General features: G+C 35.8%; 2 protein-coding genes across 5 annotated transcripts; both read left to right on the top strand.

Moving 5' to 3' along the window:
• Window positions 1-3445: 3445 nt before the first annotated feature.
• LOC120162623 (PRA1 family protein A1-like) lies at window positions 3446-8788 on the top strand. 3 transcript variants are annotated; one of them, XM_039172730.1, is made up of 8 exons: window positions 3446-3665; window positions 3868-3908; window positions 3981-4059; window positions 4204-4290; window positions 4377-4465; window positions 4571-4642; window positions 4725-4848; window positions 8534-8713. In XM_039172730.1, exons 1-7 carry the CDS (start codon window positions 3508-3510, stop codon window positions 4826-4828), a joined length of 630 nt encoding a protein of 209 aa, XP_039028661.1. In that variant the 5' UTR covers window positions 3446-3507; the 3' UTR covers window positions 4829-4848; window positions 8534-8713. The 3 variants fall into 3 exon arrangements, with proteins under 3 accessions (XP_039028661.1, XP_039028660.1, XP_039028662.1); XM_039172729.1 differs by having other exon boundaries at window positions 4725-8788; XM_039172731.1 differs by lacking the exon at window positions 8534-8713 and having other exon boundaries at window positions 4750-4778.
• Window positions 8789-18823: 10035 nt separating this feature from the next.
• On the top strand, window positions 18824-22185 carry LOC120162661 (transcription factor EMB1444-like). Of its 2 annotated transcripts, none has more exons than XR_005519567.1 (10): window positions 18824-19063; window positions 19274-19432; window positions 19515-19608; window positions 19697-19738; window positions 19896-19955; window positions 20110-21156; window positions 21255-21356; window positions 21433-21582; window positions 21646-21787; window positions 21877-22185. XR_005519567.1 is itself a non-coding variant. In XM_039172769.1 (10 exons), the coding sequence occupies exons 1-10, from the start codon at window positions 18963-18965 to the stop codon at window positions 21961-21963; spliced, it is 1968 nt and encodes a 655-aa protein (XP_039028700.1). In that variant the 5' UTR covers window positions 18829-18962; the 3' UTR covers window positions 21964-22182. The 2 variants fall into 2 exon arrangements, 1 of the variants encoding a protein (XP_039028700.1); XM_039172769.1 differs by having other exon boundaries at window positions 18829-19063; window positions 21662-21787; window positions 21877-22182.
• The last annotated feature ends 1897 nt before the right edge of the window (window positions 22186-24082 follow it).

Below are 24082 nucleotides of genomic sequence, written 5' to 3' on the forward strand. Positions count from 1 at the left end.
ATAAATGAATCCGGTGTTTTATATTCAGAAAAATATTTTATATTTTATTCAGTTTAAATTTATGACATATTGATTTAATTACAGTTGATATGTGTATGTCACATCAATTATTAATTTGGTTAATGATTTCTTTTATTTTTGGTTGATAGACGGTTATATTAATCTTGTTGTTGATTACCATTTTTGGTATTTCTTTTTTTTTTCTTTCTTTTCTTATACTTTTTTGCTTTTTTAGTTTTTAATATTTTTGTGGTACGACTTTCTATGTCTTCGTAGCTTTTTTTTATAGTTTGATATATTTTCGATCATTTGATCGTTATTTTTATTTAATTTTTAAGGATGAATATGACATTGCAATGACTTATCAATATAACGTTTATTTGTTTGTTCATAGAATCATCTCAAATACACGTTCGTTGATAGTTTTTCCACGTCGCTCGACTCTGATTTTTTGTTTGTCAGTTGCCTTTCAGTTGCTCGATCTCCTTTTATAGTTCATACGACCAAATTTGTTTGTATCTATTTTTTATTGAATTTTTAATATAGTTTTTTTTAATATTTTCTTTGTATGGTATTTGTGTGATTATTTTATAGGGACATATATATATATATATAATTTATTTACACAATGTAAAACTCTTTAGTTTTACACAGATTTAAGATTGTTGGATGAATGAAAATAGATGATTGAGACTAACTTCTTGTTTTGTTTCCAGTGAATATCTTCTCATTTCATATTGTTAATCTCAACAATCTATTTTCACTCATCAAACGACCTTAAATTTGTGTAAAACTAAAAGAGTTTTTACATTGTGTAACAATATCCATCTCATATATATATAAAGGGTTAGGATCTACTTATACAATGCAAATCTCTTTAATTTTATACAGATTTAGGATCATTGGATGAGTAAAAGTAGATGTGTGAGATTGATGTCTTTTTTCTTTTTAGTAAATATCTTCTCATTTCATACTATTCATCTCATACATATATTTTTTCTCGTCTAAATATCATAAATATATATAAAATTAAAATAAGGGTAAACTATAGTAATGATCACTGAACTTTTCTAAAGCTTTCATTTAGGTCCCCCAACTTTTAAATTTTGCAATACAATCCTCCAACATTTAGTCTGTTTGCAATATGGTCTCCGACGTAACCGGCTGTTTGACGCCGTTATACTGCCGTTAGTACGTTTGCAATATGGTCACTGAACTTTTCAGGCGCTTGCATTTAGGTCTCCTAACTTTTAAAACTTGCAACACAATCCGCAATTTCATTCTAAACCCCAAATTCATTTTCGATCTTGAATTTCCTTTTTCGTTTCTTTTTTCTCATTTCCAACGTAACTTTTCAGTCGAGGATGCATGGGAAATTCTAATTTAATTTTGAATTATGTGGAGGTGTTGACTTGAATGAGAGTCCATTGAGAGAAGACCCGACCAAGGGACTATCGGGACCATCAACGATTCAAGGTATAATGTTAGATACAAGTCATCTCAGGTGAAGCATAGATGTTCGATGAAATGCTTCTGAGAAATAAATGGGGTTAGATATGCAGAGTTGACAAATACTACTAAGATGAAATAAGTATCTTTGTTGAAAGTCACCAACAAAGCTGGAATTATTTTGTATAAATGGCATATAATAATTTCTTCATTTAATCCTTGCGGTTAAAGATTTTCCAACAGATGATCAAATATAATGAAATCTCAAACAACACATTCACCTCTTAGTCTCTTTCGTAACTCGAAAGGCATCTTGACAGGGTCAAGTAGCTGCTCCAAATATACTACCCTGTCATGACGCCTATCGAGTTGAGTGCATGCAGAATTGTCTTCTAAAGCTATAATTCAAAACAATTCAACTGTAAAATTTCCAAAACATGTACAAAAATCCAATTCATTCACGATATATCAGTCTCATAATCAACATGAACTTATTAAAAAGAATACGAGCTCACAGGACGCCGAAAACCATAGGTCAGATCAATACAATTCCTAGTAAACTAGTACCAGCAGTCTCTCGGATTGAGCCTGACGATTTCACTATGTCGATACTCACAACCAATTCCCTAATTTAAAGAAAAACCAAACAAGAATATCAAAAAAATTTAGCCTATGACCCTCTTTCACTTCTATTCTGATGGACTGAATATATTTCATAAAGAGTACTAAAAGTTTTGTTTAAGAAGAAAGAAAGAAAATTAGATCGTTTTGGTTCAAAACTAACACTGAATATCAAGATCATTGACATGCAGTTCCAGAAACATAAAAATTTCAACAAAAAACACACAATGCGAGCTGAAATTGGGAAAGTGCGAAAGAGGAAAAGCTTACTTCCGGATAGCCCAAAAGAGAAAATAAATACCTTCTTGCAAGTGAGGGGAGAGGATAAGAAATAAACGCAATCGGTGTTGTGTTACAACAATTCTTCCTCCATTTTTTCTTTGTAAATAAAAAGCTGAAAGACAAAGCACTGCTTGGGTTTACAATTTTACATGGCAGAAAATTGAAGAATAAAAATCAAACGATAGTGCATGTGAGCGAAAGAGATTGCGAGGTGAATGTGTTGTTTGTGATTTCATTAATTTTGACCATCTGTTGGAAAATCTTTAACCACAAGGATTAAACGAAGAAATTATTATATGTCATTTATAAAAAATAATTTCAGTTTTGTTGGTCACTTTCAACAATGATACTTAGTTCATCTTAGTAGTACTTGTCAACTCTTCATTTCTAACCCCATTTTTTTCTCACAAGCATTTCATTGAACATCTATGCTTCACCTGAGATGATCTGTATCTAACATTACACCTTGAATCGTTGATGGTCCTGATAGTCCCTTGGTCGGGTCTTCTCTCAATGGACCCTTATTCAAGTCAACACCTCCACATAATTCAAAGTTAGATTAAAATTTTACATATATCCCCAACTGAAAAGTTACGCTGAAAATGGAAATTCGAGATTAAAAAGGAATTCAGGGTTCATAATAAAATTGAGGACTGTGTTGCAAGTTTTAAAAGTTGGGGGACCTAAATGCAAGTGCCTGAAAAGTTCAGTGACCGTATTGCAAACGTACTAACGGTAGTGTAATGACGTCAAACGGTCGGTTATGTCGGGGACCATATTGCAAACGGACTAAACGTTAGAGTACTGTATTACAAGTTTTAAAAGTTCAGAGACCTAAATGAAAACTTTAGAAAAGTTAAGTGACCATTATTATACTTTACCCTTAAAATAATTTTACATTATATAACATACTCTCTCCGCTATAAGAATCAATTCTTTCTATTTGCCCCCCGCATATATTTGTGCTCCGGATCTTCTTAGCTCCGGCAATTTTCAGTAGGAATCCAAAACAATCAATGGGTTCCCAATAAGAACACCTCACTCCTTCAACCTCGATTTCACTTGCTTGTTAAATTCCATTTCGGCACCATTTTCATTTCAAAATTATTGTTTTACATCGACTGAAATAAACAGGATCAAACATTATCAAATTCAATGGATTGGGGAAACGTAACCGCCAAGGATCTGATCGACGCGCTTCGTGAAGTTGACTGGTCATCACCGCCGCGACCTCTCTCCGAATTCTTCTCCCGGTTCACCGTCCCTCGATCATCGGCCAAATGGAATAGCCGTTTTAAATGCAATCTCTACTAGTATTTCTCTCTCTTTTTTCTTAGAATTTGAATCAGATTGAATATTGATCGGTGCTGTTTAGTCTCCGAGAAAACAAATTAAATTGTTCCAAAAACAAGAAATTCTTTATTTTTTTTATCTTGAGTGTGTTCCGCGAATCCTAGATCAAATACTATTTTCTTTCAGTTTCTCACGTGATTTTTATGCTCTTTTTTTTTGCAGTTATCGAACCAATTATTTCATTCTGATTGTTCTCATTGTTGGTAAGTACACAGGCTCGAAGTTATTTTACTAGATGCATTTTCTTTTTCCTTCTAATTTCTTTGATTTTGCAGGTTTGGGATTCTTGAGGAAGCCGGTTTCCATTATTGCTGCGATTTTAACAGCATTAAGCATCGCTTTTCTGAATGACAGGTAATCTATGTTACAAGTATCAGGTTGTTGTTTTGAATGTTACCTTTGAATGGATGGATGAGCTCTAATGCTCTAGTATTGAAGGTTGCTATGGTTAGATTTAGTTTTCACATTTATAGTTGCTAACAATTGTTTGTCATATAGTTTTGCTGGTACTTTTAGTGAGAAGGTGACTAGAACTGTGAGGCAATTCTATCCACATTTAGCAGCTAAGATGAGGCCTCTCCTTACGTAAGTTTTATTTACTTCTGTCAATGTATGCAGAGTATATATTCTTGATTTTGGTTCTTAGGTATTAACTGTTCCATTATTGCCAGGCCTGTTATTCGTGGACGTCCATCAACTAAAAGAATAGTTCACATATGTGGTCAGCCTCGTTGGGTTTTTGTCATCATATTTTCTTCTGGTATCAATATGTTTGAGAAATGTTATTTTTTCTTATCAAAGCAGAATTAATCAATTTGCAATTGAATGGGTTATAAGATGGCTTATTTTACCATTCTTGTTACAGTAAGTTTCATCCTTTGGTATGTATCCCGTGGTCTCTTTACTGTGCTATGGACACTTGCCGTGGCACTTCTTGGTAAGTTACCCTCATGTCTTTTTTTCTCATCTCCCACCTTAAGCTTGTTATTATTAAATCTAAATCCCTTTCTCTTTTTTAGCCATTCTCCTTCATGCTATTTTTAGAACACCGAACCTGAAGGCTCGTCTTAACACTTTTCGTGAGGAGTTTCGTGCAGTTTGGCGCAATTACAGTGAGCTATGAGCTCAGTCTATATCATGGGAGTATGCATCCAATTTTTATGTTGATTTAGTTTATTTTTATTTTATTTAGGTTTTCATTTGATTAAGAGTTTAGTGCTGTTAGTCTGGTTTTACTTCTATACTTTCAGCTGTTAATCTGTTGTTCATGCTCACCTCTTTTATTTTATTTTATTTTATAGGAATTGCATGCCTCGTTAAAAACTTCTTTCTTGATTAAAGGATCTTGTAAAAAAGATCCTTAATCAGCGGAAGGAGAAAAAGAGTGCCTTAAGATTTCATTAACCATAAGAAACATAAGAATACAACCAGGTCGCCACCCCCAACATAAGCAAACAACCAAAAACAACCGAAAAAACCCTACACGACAACACTAACACAGCTAAAACCTTCTAAGCTACAACAACAGTCACAAAAATGACTGACCAGCCTTAACACCTGAACATAGCCCGAAAACCAACACAAAAACAAACCAGAAGCCGAATATCACAGCTGACTCAATCCATAAAAGACAAAATCAAAAACAAAATCTTGAACTTCCGCACGAACAAATAACCAGAAACAACATCCGCATAAAAGACAATCAAAAACAAAATCCTGAACTTCCACACGAACAGAGTACAAGAATCAGCTTCCGCCTTAACGCCTCTTCTTGCTCGACTTGTCGACAGAAACCATCCGAATTACCAACTTCATACAGATAAAAAGAAAAGAACCGCCTGAAAGTTCCAAAACATCCACTGCCTTAACCTTCCTCTGAGGACTCTTGCTTCGACTTTAACGAGGCTTCCTTTTTTGAGCCGCAAATTTCACTTGAAAATTTCTGAGAGAACTAAAAATTGCATTCCTCTCCTCCACAGCTCTTTGTTTCTGACTCCCATCCAACATGGGGGAATGAAAAGTATATTCCTCAGAAGCACGTGCAGGCTCACACCTTTTCCTGCTGTCTTCTTCTGCCCCTCTCTTATTGTGAACAAGCACTTCCTCGTGTACCCCACTAACACTTTCCAAAGCCTGAAAATTACCACCACTTTGATAGACATGCTCCTGCACAGCTGCCCCACTAACCAAGTCCACATTCTTGGTCTCCGAGAACCTTTTAGAATTGAATAAAAACTTAGACTGCCGTAAGCCACCATTTCTTTTAGAAGACAAACGCCTACCACTAACATCAAGAAACGTGTGCTGCTCAACTTGCGAACGCGCATTATCAACTCTAGAATCACACACATCCAAACCTGAGGCCATGTGTATCCCACTAGCTCCCTCCAAAATGTTAAGGTCTCCACTCCTCTGGCCAATCGTAGATGCCCCATAACAAACTGTCGGGTTAGCACAAATCGGCAGTTTATGCCCATGCACATTATCATCGATAGCATCACACAGTTCCACCTCAGACCCCACTTGCTCCCCCCTAACTACCTCCAAAGAAATAAAAGTGCCACTCTTCTGACTATCAATCCCATGCGCAACTACCCCATTACTGACTGTCGGGGACACAGCTTTAACAGCCCATACCTCACCTGAACCACACATACCGCCCCCAGTATGCGTGCCATCAATAGAAGCTCGATTTTCTAGCTGAACTTCCTTAATATTAGTGGAATCATAATTAACTCGTGAAAATGTTCCAGCACATACCGCCAACTCGGAAGACTTTACTGGCGAGACACCATCGAGGTCCCCCTCCGTGGGTAATGGTGAAGCAACTGCCGTTTCCGATACAGACGAATCCTCTCAGACGGAATCAGGGCTAAAGCAAGGTTCAATCTCGGAAACAAATACTGTAAAAGACTGATCCCCAACTTTCAAAACACAGGATTCTTCCACTCGAACTTTACAGTTCGTAATGATCTGAAATAAGGCCCTATCAAACGAGCCAGTATATAAGGTCCCTGCGTCAATTGAGATAAGAGTTCCCCATTTTTCAACAATGTTTCTGAAAGTAGAATGGCTCCACACAAAAGGTGGGATCCCTCTGCACGATAACCATACCCATCGGCTGCTACACTGAAAGTTTTCCGACCACAATTCCACCTTTTCAAAGCATTTATTAAACGCTCCAATCTGATTGTTTAGAGCAAAGTCTCTACTCTCTTCATCTTCAAAAATGATCAGAATTGCTAAACCACTTAACCTCATAATTTTCGGGCCTAAAATGTCTTCCTTGTGCATAAAAGCAGCTAACTCTTTCATTTTTATAAATTTTCTGCACCAACCAACCAAACTATCTCTAAGAGTAATTAGTTTATCCTCGTCAACTACACCGATAATGGGAGCTTCTTTGACATCCTCCTCTCTACTCTTGACCAAAGCTGAATTTTAACCAGTAAACTTTTTCCTCCAGAAAACATCACGAGGTTGAAATCTCGCCATGAAAACTCTAACCTTTTGCCTTGAATCCAAGATCTATCAGCACAGAAGATAGCCCTCCTCGCGTCCTCCAATTTAGAGAAGCGGACAAAACCAAACCTGCTTCCTCCCTTGCTTCTTTTGATAGGGATGAAAGAATCGACCACCTCGCCATATTTATCAAACAATAACCAAAGACCTTGATGATGAAGACACTCTGGAATATTGAAAATAATCACTGTAACGCAACTTTTCCCAACAGATCTTCTCACCTGACTCGCCATCTAAAAGAAATAAAGGGGAAGGAGAACGAAATTTTTGAAAAATGCCTAAATTTTTAGAGAGAAGGGGGAGCTTGGTCTCATTGTGGTTGTTCAGGGCAGATTCTGCTGCAGTGGCAATTACCACAACCCGCTCACCTCTTGTATTGATTATGGAATATTGTATATATTCATGTCACATGCTACTCATATATTCCATGATTGTGACTTTTTAGTTCACTATCATGATATGCACATGGTGCATTAATATTTTCTCTAAATTCTCTCATTTATTTGTGTTCTCTTGTCCAGAAATGCCTGATGTTATGATACCTCTAAATAATGTTACTAGTTGCTGATTCTCTTCAAGTATCTTTTTGTGCTTGATTGCCATCCGAGTAATTCTGTTATTGAAATGGAACTTATTATTCTAGGGTTATATACTAGTTGGTAAATGCTTTCTTAATTAATAGAATAGGGGTACTAAAATGATTTGTCTTTAGATATTGCTGATGCATTTGGTCACTTACTTGAAGAAAATATGGCTTTAGCAACTCCCATTCCTGTCCCATGGTTAAAAAAAATGGGGAAAAACATTGAATTGAATAGAGATACGCAAATGAGACTTATCTTTAGTTGATCTTTAGCTGATCCTGAATGTTTTGGTCGTCACTGCCATTGGGGTTCTACATGACGATAATACTTGGTAATTTTTTTCTTGTCGTATGCAACAAGGAAAACAGTTACTTCTCTAATATAATATCATTAGGTGGTTTTGGATGGTAAAACAATTTTTATGGACTAGATTCATCTTTATCCCCGTGGTTTACACCAGATCTAGTCAACTGACCAGACCCTTCCAAGTTTAACCACTCTCTCTTGAATCATTGACGTAGTAAAACTTGGGAGAACAACTTGTCCCAAACTTTGTTGTCACTATCATTTCTGAACTCCGATGCATTTCTTCTTTTATAACCTCTAGCTTCTGCAGCCCTTCTCTTATTGATTTGTATTCTGCTTCTGGTATGTGAGTGGTATGGCTTAAACATGTTGTGGAGTTCCATTTTACAATCCTGGTTGCTGATATTCGGTTTCAGGCTGCTGTTGATGTCTCTACCAAATAATTTCTTTAGCTGGATTAAGGTTAAGAAGGCTGCCGATCTTTTCGTATAGCAGACACGTTTGTAAATTGTCAGGACCTCTTTGCCTTTGTAAATCTGTTTTTATTCCTTTTCGGAGAGACCACGGAGGAATTTTACCCATAACCTCCTTAGGAATGGGGGGGGGGGGGAAACACCGTTCAGATTCTTTGTAACCGCTGATATTTCTTTTAGCTGTACTTGATTCTTAGTTACTTCTAGTTGTTTAAAGCTGAGATAGTAGTATAAATATAATAAATTAGTATTAATTACATTCAATGGCTTAATCTAATAATTTTAATTTACAATTAAATTATAAAAAATAAAATAGTACTACAAAACTTAGGTCTAACTGTGGTTCTAATCCCTTTAGTATGCTGGAATTTAATCTTCCTACTTCAGTTATGATTGAAATTGATAATACCATTAGTTGTCATTGAAGTGGTCACTATAGCAACAATTGATAATACCATTAGTTTGACATTGTTAGATTGATATGTAAATTTACCATTAGTTAATCATGCTGTCACTATAACAACAATAAGTAATGATGTTATAAGAAGAATAAGTTATGGTGTTATCAATTTAGAATAAGCATTAGCATTATAAAAGTACAATGATAAAATTAACTGAAGTAAGGATTGAATTTCAAATTTTAGCATAGGAATTATATCATAATTTGTCTCAAGGTACAAAGGATTGATTAAAAATGTCACATGATTTTTATTAATTAGAATTAAGATTGTGTCGAATATAAGTATTGCTACGAGACTGACTACTGTGCCAAAGACAATACATGGTATTTGAGATGGCGACCCTGTTCTTTTTACCTGGAATGTCACATAAATATGAATGAATATAAAATGAACTTAAAATTAATCATGAATAAAATTAAACAACTTATCAACTAAAATATTTAGAAGACTTGGAATAAAGTTATTAAACTATAAAAACAAAATTGAATGAACATTTGATAAACCATTATTGACTTGAACATTGGACGGGTGCCTACCATTTTGGTAACAGCAGGACTCTGCAATGAATTTTAGAGTAGCCATCTAGTGTGTGCCACACCAAAGTTTCATCTCCTTTGCCATACTTTGATCTAACAACATAGACAAATATATATATTAACATATGTTTTATTATCGGTGGGGTGATTATAAGATGATATTTGTTCATGATCCTTTTTAGTTATTGACAACGTATACACTCTGCAGGCGCAACTTCTCAAATCCAAGGGCTCGAGAGAAAACAATAATTCCTTTAGCCACTGAAGTCAGTCAATAGGTTCAAATATTAACAAATATTAGATGCAATGACAACAACATTCTTAGAAGAGAATTCACTTTTGAACTTTAAAACGGAAATCATAAATTCTAAATATAAATAATAAAATAAATATATTTTTATATAAAAATCAATAAATGTAACTTAGAACTTTAGATGGGTTTTTTATAATATTGAGAGTGAAGATTCAAGATGATCTAATTGCAACAAAATATGAGGGAAAAGGTAAAGAATATTGCAATGTGATGGTAGCTAATTTAACTTCACTTATGTAATTAGAATAACTTAATAATTAAAGTTAGACTAAAACTATGGTAGGTAGCCATTGTCCATCTAACACCATTTTGTATAAGATGTGGAAATTAAGTATGTGGGTATTTCTTTTATCCTGTTTAAGAACATTGTCAACTTAGTGTCTTAATCTACAGATTAAATTTCTTTATCTACAATTGAAAGTTATCCTTTAAACTTGACATGCTTTGGCCATGAAGGCAATAATATTTTTTTAAAGGTAGTGAAGTGTCATTAAAAACCCTCTTTATACTATGAAGTAATAATTTGAGGATGATCATGACATTAGATATTAAAATTTTTTTTTTCATAATAATTGAGGATTTAAATTTAACTAATTTTAACTACATGTAATGTGTAAGAGCTTATTGCACTCCAACTATGATTTTCATTTTTAAGTGGTCCCTAAATTTTTAAATGTTTTAATTTCATCTAAAGTGATTCATATAGTTTTGAATATTCTAATTTCATCTCCGAATTACAATCTTTAAACTTTTGAATGTTTTAAGTTTATAACAATTTTATTAACAACGGACATGATTAACATATACTTATTTATATATATAAATCATTTTATTCCATTTTTTTAATTCAATTATTTCATACAATCATCCTTTATAAATAACATTCAGCAACATATTTTTGTCATAATCCTTGTAATATATGATGGAGTCTCAATCTTTCAAACGACAGCAGCTTCATTTGATTGATTCACAAACTAAAATATTGCACGTACTAATATATGGTTCGATATTAATCGTCCACAACAATATTAGATTAAATATTAATCAAGTTGTTAATTATTTTATTATTATGTGACAAAGAGAGCCAAAATTGTCGGTCCAATAATGTTTATTAATTAACTAACAAAATTAAAAAATTTCAATGAAAATGAAAAAAAAAACTGTATACAAATCTATTAATTTTTTTGTTTGATTTTAATTTGTAATTACTTTATTTATTTATTTGTTACTTTGAGGTAAATACAAGACATTATCTGCTCAAAAATAACTCTCAACCATTTGAGATTAAATACTCATAACTCTGACATTTATGGTACACAAACTTAGGATCTCAAAAAATAACAATGATTCATTTATCACCGAGGTCACTTAGTTCGTGTATAATTATTTTATTTAAATATTATATAAAAGTGTGTAAAAAAGAAAGAAAGATATAGACGGCAATTTTTCCAATAAATCACCGGTGATCGGTATATTTATCGATTTAACACCAGTCAGATTATATTTCTCGATCTAACACCCATAGCAGTAAAGCGCGCCCCCTGAATCGCGTTACACGCTGATTTGGCGCCACGTGGGTATAGCGCGCGTCATGCCTCGCGATATACGGTGATCTGGCGCCACGTGGGTATAGCGTGCCCCTTGATCCGCGCTATACCTAGGTATCTGACACATGGGGTATAACGCGGTGCAGGGGGCGCGCTATACCCCTAAATACCCAACCCTACACGTCCCCATCCTCCCTATAGATACCCTAATCCTCAATCACTTTTATCACACTAAATTCTCTCAAATTCTCTAAATTTCTCTCAAATACTCTATCTTTTTAAGGTATATTTTATAATATTTTTACTATTATGTATTTACTTTATTTAATATTTTACTAATATAATTCTTTTGCAGATATATAATGGAAGACAGTCTACTTCGCTCGGATGGAAATCATATATCTCTACACTTTACTGATACGGTAACATTTTAAAGTTTTAATTTAATTTAAATTATTAGTAATATTTAGTTGATTTATTTAATGCATGATTATTAGATTAAGAATTAAATATCTCGACACTTTGCTGATACGGTAACATTTTAATGTTTTAATTTAATTTAAATTATTAATAATAATTAGTTGATTTATTTAATGCATGATTATTAAATTAAGAATTAATTTTTGTAATTATTTATTTTTAGGAGAAGGACCGTGTATTAGATCATTTTATTAGGAATCTTAAGTTAGTGATACCCAGCCATGTCTTGCCGTATTTAGTAGAGGTTGGATTCGGTTACATAGGTAGATATCAGGGTCACTATAAGATAGAGTCATACCTGATTTCTGCCTTAGTAGAGCGGTGGAGGCCGGAGACCCACACATTCCATCTTCCGTGCGGAGAGTGCACGATCACACTTGAGGATGTTTCTATGCACCTGGGGATTCCGGTGGATGGAGATGTGATATCGGGGATAACTTCCGGTTCTTGGACTACTTTGTGTCAGGATAGTCTAAGACGTGTCCCGAAAATTTTTATCGGAGGTAGGATACCGTTAAATTGGTTAGATGCCAATTTTCGGGAGTTGAGCGCAGAAGCCTCTGAGGATGAGGTTAAGATGTATGCACGGGCATGCATACTACAACTGATAGGAGGGTTGTTGATGCCGGAAAAATCGCGCAACCTAGTTCACTGCATGTGGTTGCGATATCTTAGCGACTTTCATCTCGTTAGATCATTCAGTTGGGGCTCGACAGTTTTGGCTTTGCTATACAGGGAGATGTGTGGAGCCACTGACTACAGACGTAATGCTATCGGCGGATGTCTCCTGCTGCTGCAGTCTTGGGCATGGTATCGATTGCCCTTTTTATGTCCCGTTATAAAGAACCCATTCGTATTTCCACAACTTCTGAGGTAATTATAAAACTGATTTTGTATATTAATAATTTTATACAACGTATAATAAATTTTTTTTCTTGAATAGGTGGTCTACTGATAGGAAAAATCATCAGGAGCTACCTGATGATTTAGAAAAAATTAGGGTGCTAATCGATCAGAAGGCTGGCACACATGTATGAATTTTAATGTTTAAAAATAGATTTTAGATTATAGTTATATAATTAGATTATTATTTTGATAAAAATTATATATTATTTGTTTTAGTTTGAATGGGTGCCATATTCTACTGATGATGTGAGGGCGGTGATCCCACCTGAGCTGAGGGGTCCATCAGATGTTTGGATGGCGATGGTCCCTATGATCTGTTATGCGACCATCGAGTGGCACTCCACTGATCGCGTGCTCCGGCAGTTTGGTTGTTTTCAACCAATTCCGGAAGCACCTCGCAATATGGACGAGTTGCATAGCTTAGACAGACGTGGCAAGACATATACAGATTGGTTGGTGAGGCATCATGGGTGGGTCGTGTTGTGGGAGGATCGACATCGGCGCCTTCCCCGTAGAGAGCTCATCTTTGATGACCTCTTGATGTATGCTGAGGATTATTATGAGTGGTTCAACAGTAACGGGAAACCGTTTCTACTTCCCGAGGATACACGAGGGCAGACCTTTCCACGACGTCGATAGAGACGTTAACCGACATAGCACCATCGTCCCCCGACTCGTGGACGGAGAGCAGGTGCTTCCGGTTCATCCTCAGCTGCACCAGCAGGATCTTCCCAGCAGCCACCGCAGCCATATATGATGCCGCAGCCATATATGATGCCGCCATCGCCTTTCCATTACCAGATGCCACCATCGCCTTTCCATTACCAGATGCCACCGCCGCCTTCACCTGGTTTTATGACCCCGCCACCGTCACCGTCACAGATGACCCCTCTTGGAGGCTATTATGGGTCTATGTTTGTAGATCTGACTTGGGGTTCATATGCTGGATATTTGGCAGGTTCAACCTCATCACCCATGGCCACAGCACAAACACCTCATGTACAGTTTTCACACTCAATGATGTCTGGGTTTTCCCAGTTTTCGCAGGCTGGTGGGATAGTCAGTCATACACCTCCAAGGTCCTTATTCTATGGAGGTGCTTCATCGTCATCAGCTCCTCATCAACCTAATTTACCTGCTCAGGACGACGACGACGACGATGACGATGGTGACAACGAGGAGTCAGAACCAGTGATACGAAGAAATCCTCCTCGAGACCGATAGCCACCGCCCTGCGGAACACATTCGCGATGCATGCATCGATAGATTTTTTTATTATATTTGTATTTACTTTATTTTGTTTAATTGTAATTTTTTATTATTTCTCATTTAATACTTACTTTATTTTGTTAAATTTGTTGGACTTTTTTTTAATATATTTCAGTTAATTTTGTTTATTACCATTTAATATCAGTTATTGTAATTTGGTTATCATTTATCATTTAATTCTTATTGTAAGTTTGTTATTAGTTTGATAAAATTTAATGATTGTGTTCGTTTTTTTAATCTTCATCAGCGATTATCGAATGACATTAACTTGAAGTAAATGTAAATTAAAAATACAAGAATTATTATTTGATAAACAAATACATCATTTCCACATCAATTGTTACTTGATGACAACAAAAGTGGACATGTTTTTCTAGTGTGTCATGGGTTTCTACAATGGCCACATCTTCTGCCTTGTCTAGATCTTTCTCGAATATCCATATCGCAATGAATTCGATTGGATTTTAGACGACCACACTCCCTCAATAAACTCGAATTTGGTACAATCGGAAGCCAATCTTGAACCTCATCAGGGTCTTTGTCATTACCTATGGGGGGAAACTCAAATTCGTATACCTTAAAAACTTCATATAGTAGGTATACAGGATCCACAAAATGGTTATAGTCTTGACGTGTATGTAGGGATGGTAAAAAAACTGAACCCGATGGGGAAAATCGAAAACCGAATTAAACGGGAACGGGGGAAAACCGTTTATGTTAAACGGGGATGGGGACGGGGAAGGGTTTAGTAATCCCCACCCCGATACCCGACCCGATAAATATTAAAAATAATTATTATATATATATATATATATATATATATATATATATAATATTAATAAATTTAATTTAATTAAAAAATATATATAATATTTATATATTTAATTTAAATATATATAACTGGCTCGATACCCTGCCCGATACCAGTTTAAATAATCGTTTATGCTAAACGGGGATACCCGTTTCCTCGCGGTTTTCCCTGATTACTCGATGGGGATCCCCGTTTAAATCCTCGCAATTTTTTAAGCGGGGACGAGTATGAATTTTTTAAACGAGGACGGGGACGGGGGGACCAATACCCGGCCCGTTGCCATCCCTACGTGTATGCGAGCAAGCTGCTATCACATGAGAGCATGGATACTTCAGAGCTTGAAAAAACCCGCAGTCGCACGTTTTGTCCCTTAGATTTACTCTTAACGACACAACTTCAATCCCTTGAAGAGGTCGCGGCAACTCTGTGACACGAAACATTTCATGCCTTCTAGAGAAACTTGTTACATACATTCCATTTGATGCATCAAATTTTTTTCTGTAGATCTGCAACTAATCTAGGGTGATAGACATGACCACCTTGCATCCAGGTTTGAACATGTCCCCCGAGCTTTGCAAAAAGCGCCCCCAAACGAAAATATGTAGTTTTTACCAAAGCCGCTACAGGTAAGTGACGTGCACCCTTTAAGGTTGAATTGATTGCCTCAGCCAATTTGGTCATCATGTGTCCATATCGATATCCACCATCATATGCATTCGTCCACATTTCTTTATCGATGAGGCTGATGTAATCGTATCCTTCCTCGTTCTTCGCCCGCAAATCTTGAAGCATTGATTCAAACGTTCGAGGAAGTAGTTCGTAACCTGATCAAAAAATGTATAACTTACTAACTTGCTTTCTTTGCAAAATAAAAATGATAAAAAAATGTATAACTTACTAACTTGCTTTCACTTACCCATGCGCATAATTAATTGACACTCATCATTCTTCTTGTACCTTCCATGATAGTTCGCAGCAATGTGTCGGAGACAATACCTATGCTGGACAAAGGGTGGTTGCCACATTGGACCCAAAGACTCCATTGCTGCTTTGATCCCAGCTCCGTGATCTGAAATGACACAGATTTTTTCCCTCGTGATAATATGTGCACGTAAATTTCAGAGGAAAAAAGCCCAAGAATCTGTATCTTCTCCTTCGACAAGAGCAAAAGCAACTGAAAGAATGTTGCGATTGCCATCTTGGACAACTGTCAATAATAAAACTTGCTTGTATTTTCCATACAAGAAAGTCCCGTCGATCTGGACCACAGGCTTGCAGTATTTGGCAGCATTAACGCATTGTGGGTAACTCCAAAAAACCCTGTAGAATTGACATCGATCGCGAAGAACTCGATCATTATGGTATGCATAGAAGGTTTCGAAGTCCACAATTGTCCCAGGATTCAACGTCTATACCAGCCTAAACCAACCTGGAAGTTCGTTGTAAGATGCATCCCATTCGCCATGAAGTTTGACAATGGCATTTTGTTTTGCCAACCAAGCTTTTTTATAGGAGACGGTGTACCCATATTGCGATTATATAGCTGAAATCAACACTGCAACAGCTATATGAGAGCTTGCTTTTACCATGGGCATGATGGCTTGGCATATCACTTCAGAGTCCAAGTTGGGATGATCTTGGTTAACACCTCCAGCACAACATGTGTGAGGACCGTTGTATACTGTTAGTTCCCATATGTTATTTTTCCTTTTCATTTTCGATACGCGAACCATCCAATTGCATCCGTTTTCGCGTCTGGCACAGTAGCATACATATTTTTCGGTCGTCGATCGGTTGACTCTGGACTGAACAGAATTACAGATATTGTAATTTTTGATAGCCATCATCGTTTCTTCTTTGCTTGATAACTCCATGCCTAAAGATAACTCACCATTATTTATTGATGAGTAATATCCATAGTCACCGAGATGAGGCATATCCGTAAATTCTGGCCCGTACATTGCACCATAATCAGCTTTATACATGTGTGCAGGAGGGTCAGTTTGTGCCACATTTCCTGGAACTTCATCATCATCAGAGTTGAATTGTGGTGATTCTGGGTGAATAAATAGTCCAGTCTCAGCACCATCCGCACCAGGCTCACGAAGCAGTTCTTCTGGTGGAGATGATGGTTCCTCCATGCTCTCTACATTTAGGTCGAAGAACCTACTACTTGCACGCCTTCCCCTTGAACTGGAAGGCATATCGACATTGAGATCGAAAAAGCTCACAGTCGAATGCCTCCCCCTAGAGCTTGAAGCCATTGTTTCAAATGGAAACTGCACAGATGGTTGCGTCGATGGCATCTCCATATGGTCAAAGAAATTTGCAGATGAATGCCTTCCCCTTGAACTGGACGCGGTGTTGCCATACGGATTGTTCGTGGACCCACCTCGGTACATATCGTAAGGAGTTGCAGATAAATGTCTCCCCATTATGGCATTAAAATCATTACACATTACTGTAGTCGGGCTGTTAACTTGATCAACTTGTTCAGCCAGCCCATAGTGTGAGCTTAAAGATTGACCCCGAACAACACGCACTTAAAAAAATGTGCATACATCTCAATATCGGCGTCTGAATAATTACTTTGAGCTTCAACCATCATTTGAACATCATCATTGTTCGAAAGTTCGAACGTTGTATAAGTTAATGGCAACAATGATGTTGGAAATCTGTACTGCAACGACGACATTCTTCTGTTACTTCCAACATGAATCTTCCTCGAAATCTTCGTTATCAGCTTCTCAAGAGTTATGTTTCTCTTGAATGATATTTTAACACGCTCATTTGATACGAAAATAACGCCGGTTTTATCTTCTCGAATTTCACCATCATAATAAACAATATCTGAAAGTCGCGCCATTCTTTGAGTTTAAAAGTGCGGCAATATTATATCTGCAAAAAAATAACTTAAACAAACATGATTAAATAAATTATATATGAACGAAAATATAACACAAATTTTTTTTACACATCAACGTAAATAATTTAAATAATATAATTTTATATTCTTACATGGTCCGCAAAACTATTTCGACATATGCTTCCGCTTTTCAATTTTACAAACATAAAAATTAATTAAAAATAATTAGTATACTATTTTTTCAAATAATGATAATAAACAATAAGTATAATTAAAAAATTATAACAAAATTATCTTATAACGAAAAATCGCACGAACTTCTAAATCAAATATAAGAAGATTGTCAGAATTATTACTCGTTGACGGAATTGTTGTATTAATTTATAAGAGAGGAGAGATGCGAGGAGATGTGGGGAGAGATGCGAGAACCGGATGTATTTATAAACATATAAGGTGTGGTACCTGCACCGCGTTATATGTAATTATTATATAGCGCGGATCAGGGACCGCGTTAAATATAATTTTGGTACGGCGTATAGCGCGACCCCTGATCTGCGCTATACCCCTACATGGCGTATAGCACGGAGCAGGGCACGCGCTATACCCCACGTGTAACCCAGTCAGCGTATAGCGCGATACATGGGGCGCACTATACTCCACGTGGCGTCAAATCAGCATATAGCGCAGTTCAGGGGGCACGCTTTACTGTTACGGGTGTTAGATCGGGAAATATAATCTTACCGATGTTAGATCGATATATATACCGATCACCGGTGATTATTAGAGAAAATCGCCGATATAGACATCACTTCTAATAATATTTCAATTATTTATTAACGGAGTTGATTTGAAATTAACTATTAAATTTAATTACTGATTTAATAATATTATTAATTAATCTTAATAAAGTCAAAGGTATCCGAGTATATGTCAGAATAACATACACTGCCAACTTCAAAATATTTTAACATTGTCTACTAAATATTAAGAAAAATAATTGTCGTTTTTGAATTATTGGGTTGGTTTCAATCGACGAACGCAAGAAATAAAAAAGGAAATGAAGTTTGTGGTTATTGTTACTTAAAAGCCATTGAGCTTGAATTTTGTTCATATCTGTATTCTGTTAGCTTGTTTTCTCTTCCATCTTTAATTCTTCAAGCTCCAACTTTGCCTTTGAAAGTTGATGAAAATGACTACTGTTCTAAAGCAGTTGTTGAAGAGTTTTTGCACCAATTCACCTTGGATATACGCTGTGCTTTGGAAGCTTAGGCACTTGAGTCCCATGTAAGTTTCATCTCTTTTATCTTATTGTTAAGCCGGGACAGTATAAATTTGGAAAGTTATAGAAGATGAATAAAAAATATAAAGAAATTACTTAAACTATACGAGGATTTGAAATTTCAACACCTATTGGTCCATCTTTGCTGGCAAGAAAACACCCAGAGTTTCCCTTTGGATTGCCTGTTGTATAAGTTTCACTATGTTGATCTTCAGGGGGTTGACCTGGGAAGATGAGTATTGTGTTTATCCAATGCCATCAGAGATGATCCCATCACAGTTTGAAGCAAGCATCGACGACTGTTGTTTTGGAGGGTACCAAATTGGCCTACTGCTGACAAATATGTTGAATCTTAAGTATGCATGGGGAGAGGGGTAAAATCTCCATCCTCGTTACTTCTGACACAATAAGATTTTTTCAGATCCACCTGTAACTTTGGATCTCTCCATTTTCCAGGGTTGTTGGTAAAGTGGCATGTACTGGGAAGCATTGCTGGGTTTCGTATGACGATATTTTCACCGGCGAAGCTGACTCGAATTCGTTTTCAGAGGTGAGTTTCTGTTAATGGCAAGTGATGTACTTAAGATAGATGACATACAAGTTAAAGCATTAGAGTGTTGTTGTTTTCCAATTGCTAGTGTCCAGAGGAATGGCTACTTCAGTTTGCATCAGGATTCAAGGTAATATAATCTGCTACTGCACCTTTAATAGCAAGTCCGTTGATATATTCGAGCTATTCGATGTACATGCTTCCATGTGCACACTGCACGCACGTATGCATGTCTTTGATTGATGCAGACTTGATGATAACGTTGATTATTTCCGATGCTACCGCAGAGTATTGTACTGGTACCCGTGCTTCCACATGGAGTTCTTCAACTTGGTTCACTGGAGATGGTATGTATTTGGTCTAATTTTTTCTTATAGATTATAGTAGAATTGCGGATGTTTTGTGAAAATGCAGTATCCATACTAACAGTCGGTGCATCGATTACTTGTGCCTAGTAAATGGATCTTATGTTCTTCCGTTTATTTCTCCACACATCAACAGGTCAATGAAGATTTGTCCATTGTTGCATACATCAAAGATAGATTTGCCTACATTCATGCACAGTTTCCTCCATCATTGCTAATGTCAAGATTTTCCGAGAAGTTAGAAGAGTCTTCAAGCGCATCAGTTAGTCCGCTGAACTCCGAAGATTCAAATACTGTTTTTAGTATTCGGAATGCATTTAAGGTGCCTGGAACGGATCTGCCTGAACTTCTTGAAAGTGAATGCAAAAATATTAGTGTCCCACCAATTAGCCTAAGTGAAGTGTCATCGCCACTAAGCCAATCTATAAGTTCCAGCCAATTAGCAACGCAGGAGACCAAACTACATGGCTCGTCTCGTCTTAAGGAGGAATCGCAAGTGTTTCCTGAATGTAATACTCACGCAGTGGGAGCAAACGAAGAAATCTTCCATGGAATTGAAAATCTTTACCCTGCCAAAGATCCACTGACACCACCTTTTGAAAACTACCATGCAGATGATGCTTGTTACCTTAGCTTCCCCGAAGATTGTGAATTGCACAAAGCACTTGGACCGGCTTTTCGAAGAGACAGCAATGAGTACTTGTGGGAGTCGTCTCTTTTAAGTGAGAAGGTATTGAGTGATCTCTTTGATGGAAATGAACTCCTCTTGTCTGCCAAAGTAGGTGATGCGGAGTATTTGTTGCAAGCAGTAGTAGGCCAAGTATATGATATCGCTAACATATCCGATCATGCCATGACATCTACCACACAACTTCCTTCTCAACCTCAAAGTGTAAAGGACGATCCCACTCCATTGAGAAGACTTACATCTCCGGAATATGTTGGAGTCGATTCTAGTCCTAAAATGACAGCCTCTTCCGAGAGTACAATAAGCATGTTAACTGATAACGATAATCCAGAAAAAGGTTTCGATTACACACGTTCCAGGAAAGGACAAAAGCCGTCCACCGTCAATAAAAGAAAGGCTAGAGCTGGTGATAAGCCAAGGACGAGGCCAAGGGACAGACAGTTGATCCATGATCGGCTTAAGGAGCTGCGAGAACTTGTCCCGAATGGTGCTAAGGTCAGTACTTCCTCAAATGAGTATCAGTTTGCCCTTCTAATATGTTGCTCCCGATATGCCATCAAAATATAACCAATAAACTTCTTGTACAAATTCAGTATAGCATTGATGCTCTCTTGGATCAAACAGTTCACCACATGATGTATTTGACAAGTGTGACAAACCGAGCTGACAAATTGAGGCAATGGGTGTACGGAGAGGTATGTGAAGGCCATGTCATGTTAGAAAGAAGTGTTTGAGATCTGACTTAATGCATTCAAAACTTTGAATCTGTAGGTGACTGCTCGGAAAAATGTGAGATCATCTGAAATAAAAAATGGTTACCACCAAAACCGAACGAGCTGTGGTTTTGAGATACGAGATGAACTGAAAGTATGCCCCATAGTTGTGGAAGATCTTGCACACCAAGGCCACTTGCTCATTGAGGTTCATTCTCCGTAACATAACAAGAGATTACACGTTATAATAGATTTCTGAATCAATTAACAGTCCGCATTCGTTGCAGATGCTTTGCGACGAGCACGGTCTGTTTCTAGAGATTGCTCAGGTGATCCGGAGTTTTAATTTAACGATCCTGAAAGGTGTGATGGAGAGCTCTTCGAACAATACATGGGCTCATTTCGTCGTCGAGGTATCCAATAGTTTTTCGAGTATGCGTCTAGACCATATGGGTATTTACAGTGTGACATTTTCTGAGACTTGATTAACACCGTGTGGCAGGCTTCAAAGGATTTTCATAGACTGCATATTTTCTGGCCTCTGATGCAGCTTTTACAGCGTCAAAGGAATCTGCACAAGGCTTTATAACCAAAAGATGGAGTATTTGTCCGCACAACGTTTGCATGACGGAATGAGACAAAACTAGTGATCATGTATATGCTTGAATGGATAATCTACTCTTAACAAAGGCTGCTGAAATTAGTTTGTACGGTTATCAGTTGGACTGTTATCCAATTGTTGTTAATCTCTTTGAAATTAGTTAGGCCTTTCTGGGTTAGTTACATATCAGACTATATATACCAGCCCATGTATTGGGCTTTAAATACACCCGGGTTCCTGATTTCACTTTATTTTAATAAATGTTCACTCAAGCATATGTAAGTTTCTATTTTCTCCACTAAAGTTTTAAAAATAATGAAACGATTACTGACGTTATCGAAAAGTAACAAAACACTACCATGATACAAACAAGTTGCTGGAAGTCTAACGGAACCCAAGGACAATAAAAATTTAAATTTTTTTTATTTATATCATCTCTAGTTTTATTATTTTACTTGGAATGGAGGATGATCATTCATGCGTTTGTGGAAACAATATTGAATGATGGAATTTAAACCTTTTTTTTTATTAATTTATGGATTTTTGAAGAATTTTTAGAATCTCTACCTTTTCTATTATTGAAATTTCTATTTATTTTTAAAAGTTTTCAATTTTTTATTTTCTTAAAATATCAAATGATAAAATTTGATTAAATTACAACATAATTTTAACAAAAAAAAATGGTGAGGACTAATAATACTGACATAATAAAAGTAGAAGGATTAAACTAAAAAAGGTTGAAAATATGAAAACGAAAACTTCACTAAAATATAGGGATTAAAGTAGATAGTAAGCTTTTTTTTCATTTATAAGAATGAGGGAAAGGATGAATTCTCCGGACTTAACATCCTATACAACTGATGATATAGATACAAATGTGATTTAACTTTCTATAAAATTGTACTTTTTATTTTTAAAAGATTAGATAGGGTAGAAACATGTTTAGAATAATTTTTTTTAACTCGACCCGACATGAGATAATAATATAATGAGTTAAGATCTAATTATATAGTGTAAAACTTTTTAGTTTTTTGCCCTTTTAGGATGTTGGATAAGAGAAATCAAATATTGAGACTAACAATAAGAAATAAGAAGATATTCATTAAAAAATAATTAATTTCAACTTTTGATTTTTTCTCATCTAACGATCTTAAAATTATATAAAACTAAAAGTTTCACACTAAGTGTAAGTAGACTCTAGCCCTGGTACAATTATCTCTTATATATTTATGTATAATTATAATAATATTCACCTCCTTATATATGTGTATCAATTATATTCTTAATTTATCGAATAAAAATAAAAAATTCATATATATTTATATTGGGTCAAATTTAATCGAATATAAACTTTTACCTTAATCTCTTTAAATTTAGATTGGATTAGCTTAGACTATGTAATTGTCTAGAATACTTAATTAAGCGTGTTAACAGAAGATTGAAAATTGCTAATCATTTTTATTGTTTTGGATGGTCAAATACGCAAGGGTCTTCTTGACTATCTATCCAATACTCAAATAGTAATGAAGTCATTGTTGCACAGAATGGTCAGTCCAACTCAAAGTCCACACTGAGAAACGAAACTAAAAAGCAACGAAGTTCCGGTTAATACCGAGTCAATTTATTGATTCAGGATAATTTCATTCAATTGATTTTTGGATTGACTATGAAAGTTGGTTAAAATATGTTTAATCCATTTTAAATCCATAATCAAATCAGTTAATTATAAATATATTTAAAAATTGACTTGATTTTATATTAAAGATGTGATTTTTGTGTGACCTTATATTAGAAATAAAAGGGTATAAAATTATAAATTTTTAAGATTATAAAATAGGGATGGGCGAGTGGTTTTTTTTTTTAAAAATCGGGTTTGGGTTAGATCGGGTCGGGTTTTTTAAATGTGATGTTTGGGTCGGGTCAGGTTTAGGGTTAAAAAATACCTACCCTACCCGAAAAAATAATTTTACTTTATATATTTAGGAATAATTACAATAATATTTCTCTATATATTATTTTTTCAATTAAGTCACTGTTTTTATTGAATAAAAATAATATTTTTATTATTATTTCGAGTCGGATCGGATGAAATCTTGTTTCGGTCTGG

Source organism: Hibiscus syriacus, unplaced genomic scaffold (genome assembly GCF_006381635.1).
Source record: "Hibiscus syriacus cultivar Baekdansim isolate YM2019G1 unplaced genomic scaffold, ASM638163v2 tig00111403_pilon, whole genome shotgun sequence".
Classification (NCBI taxonomy): Eukaryota; Viridiplantae; Streptophyta; class Magnoliopsida; order Malvales; family Malvaceae; genus Hibiscus; species Hibiscus syriacus.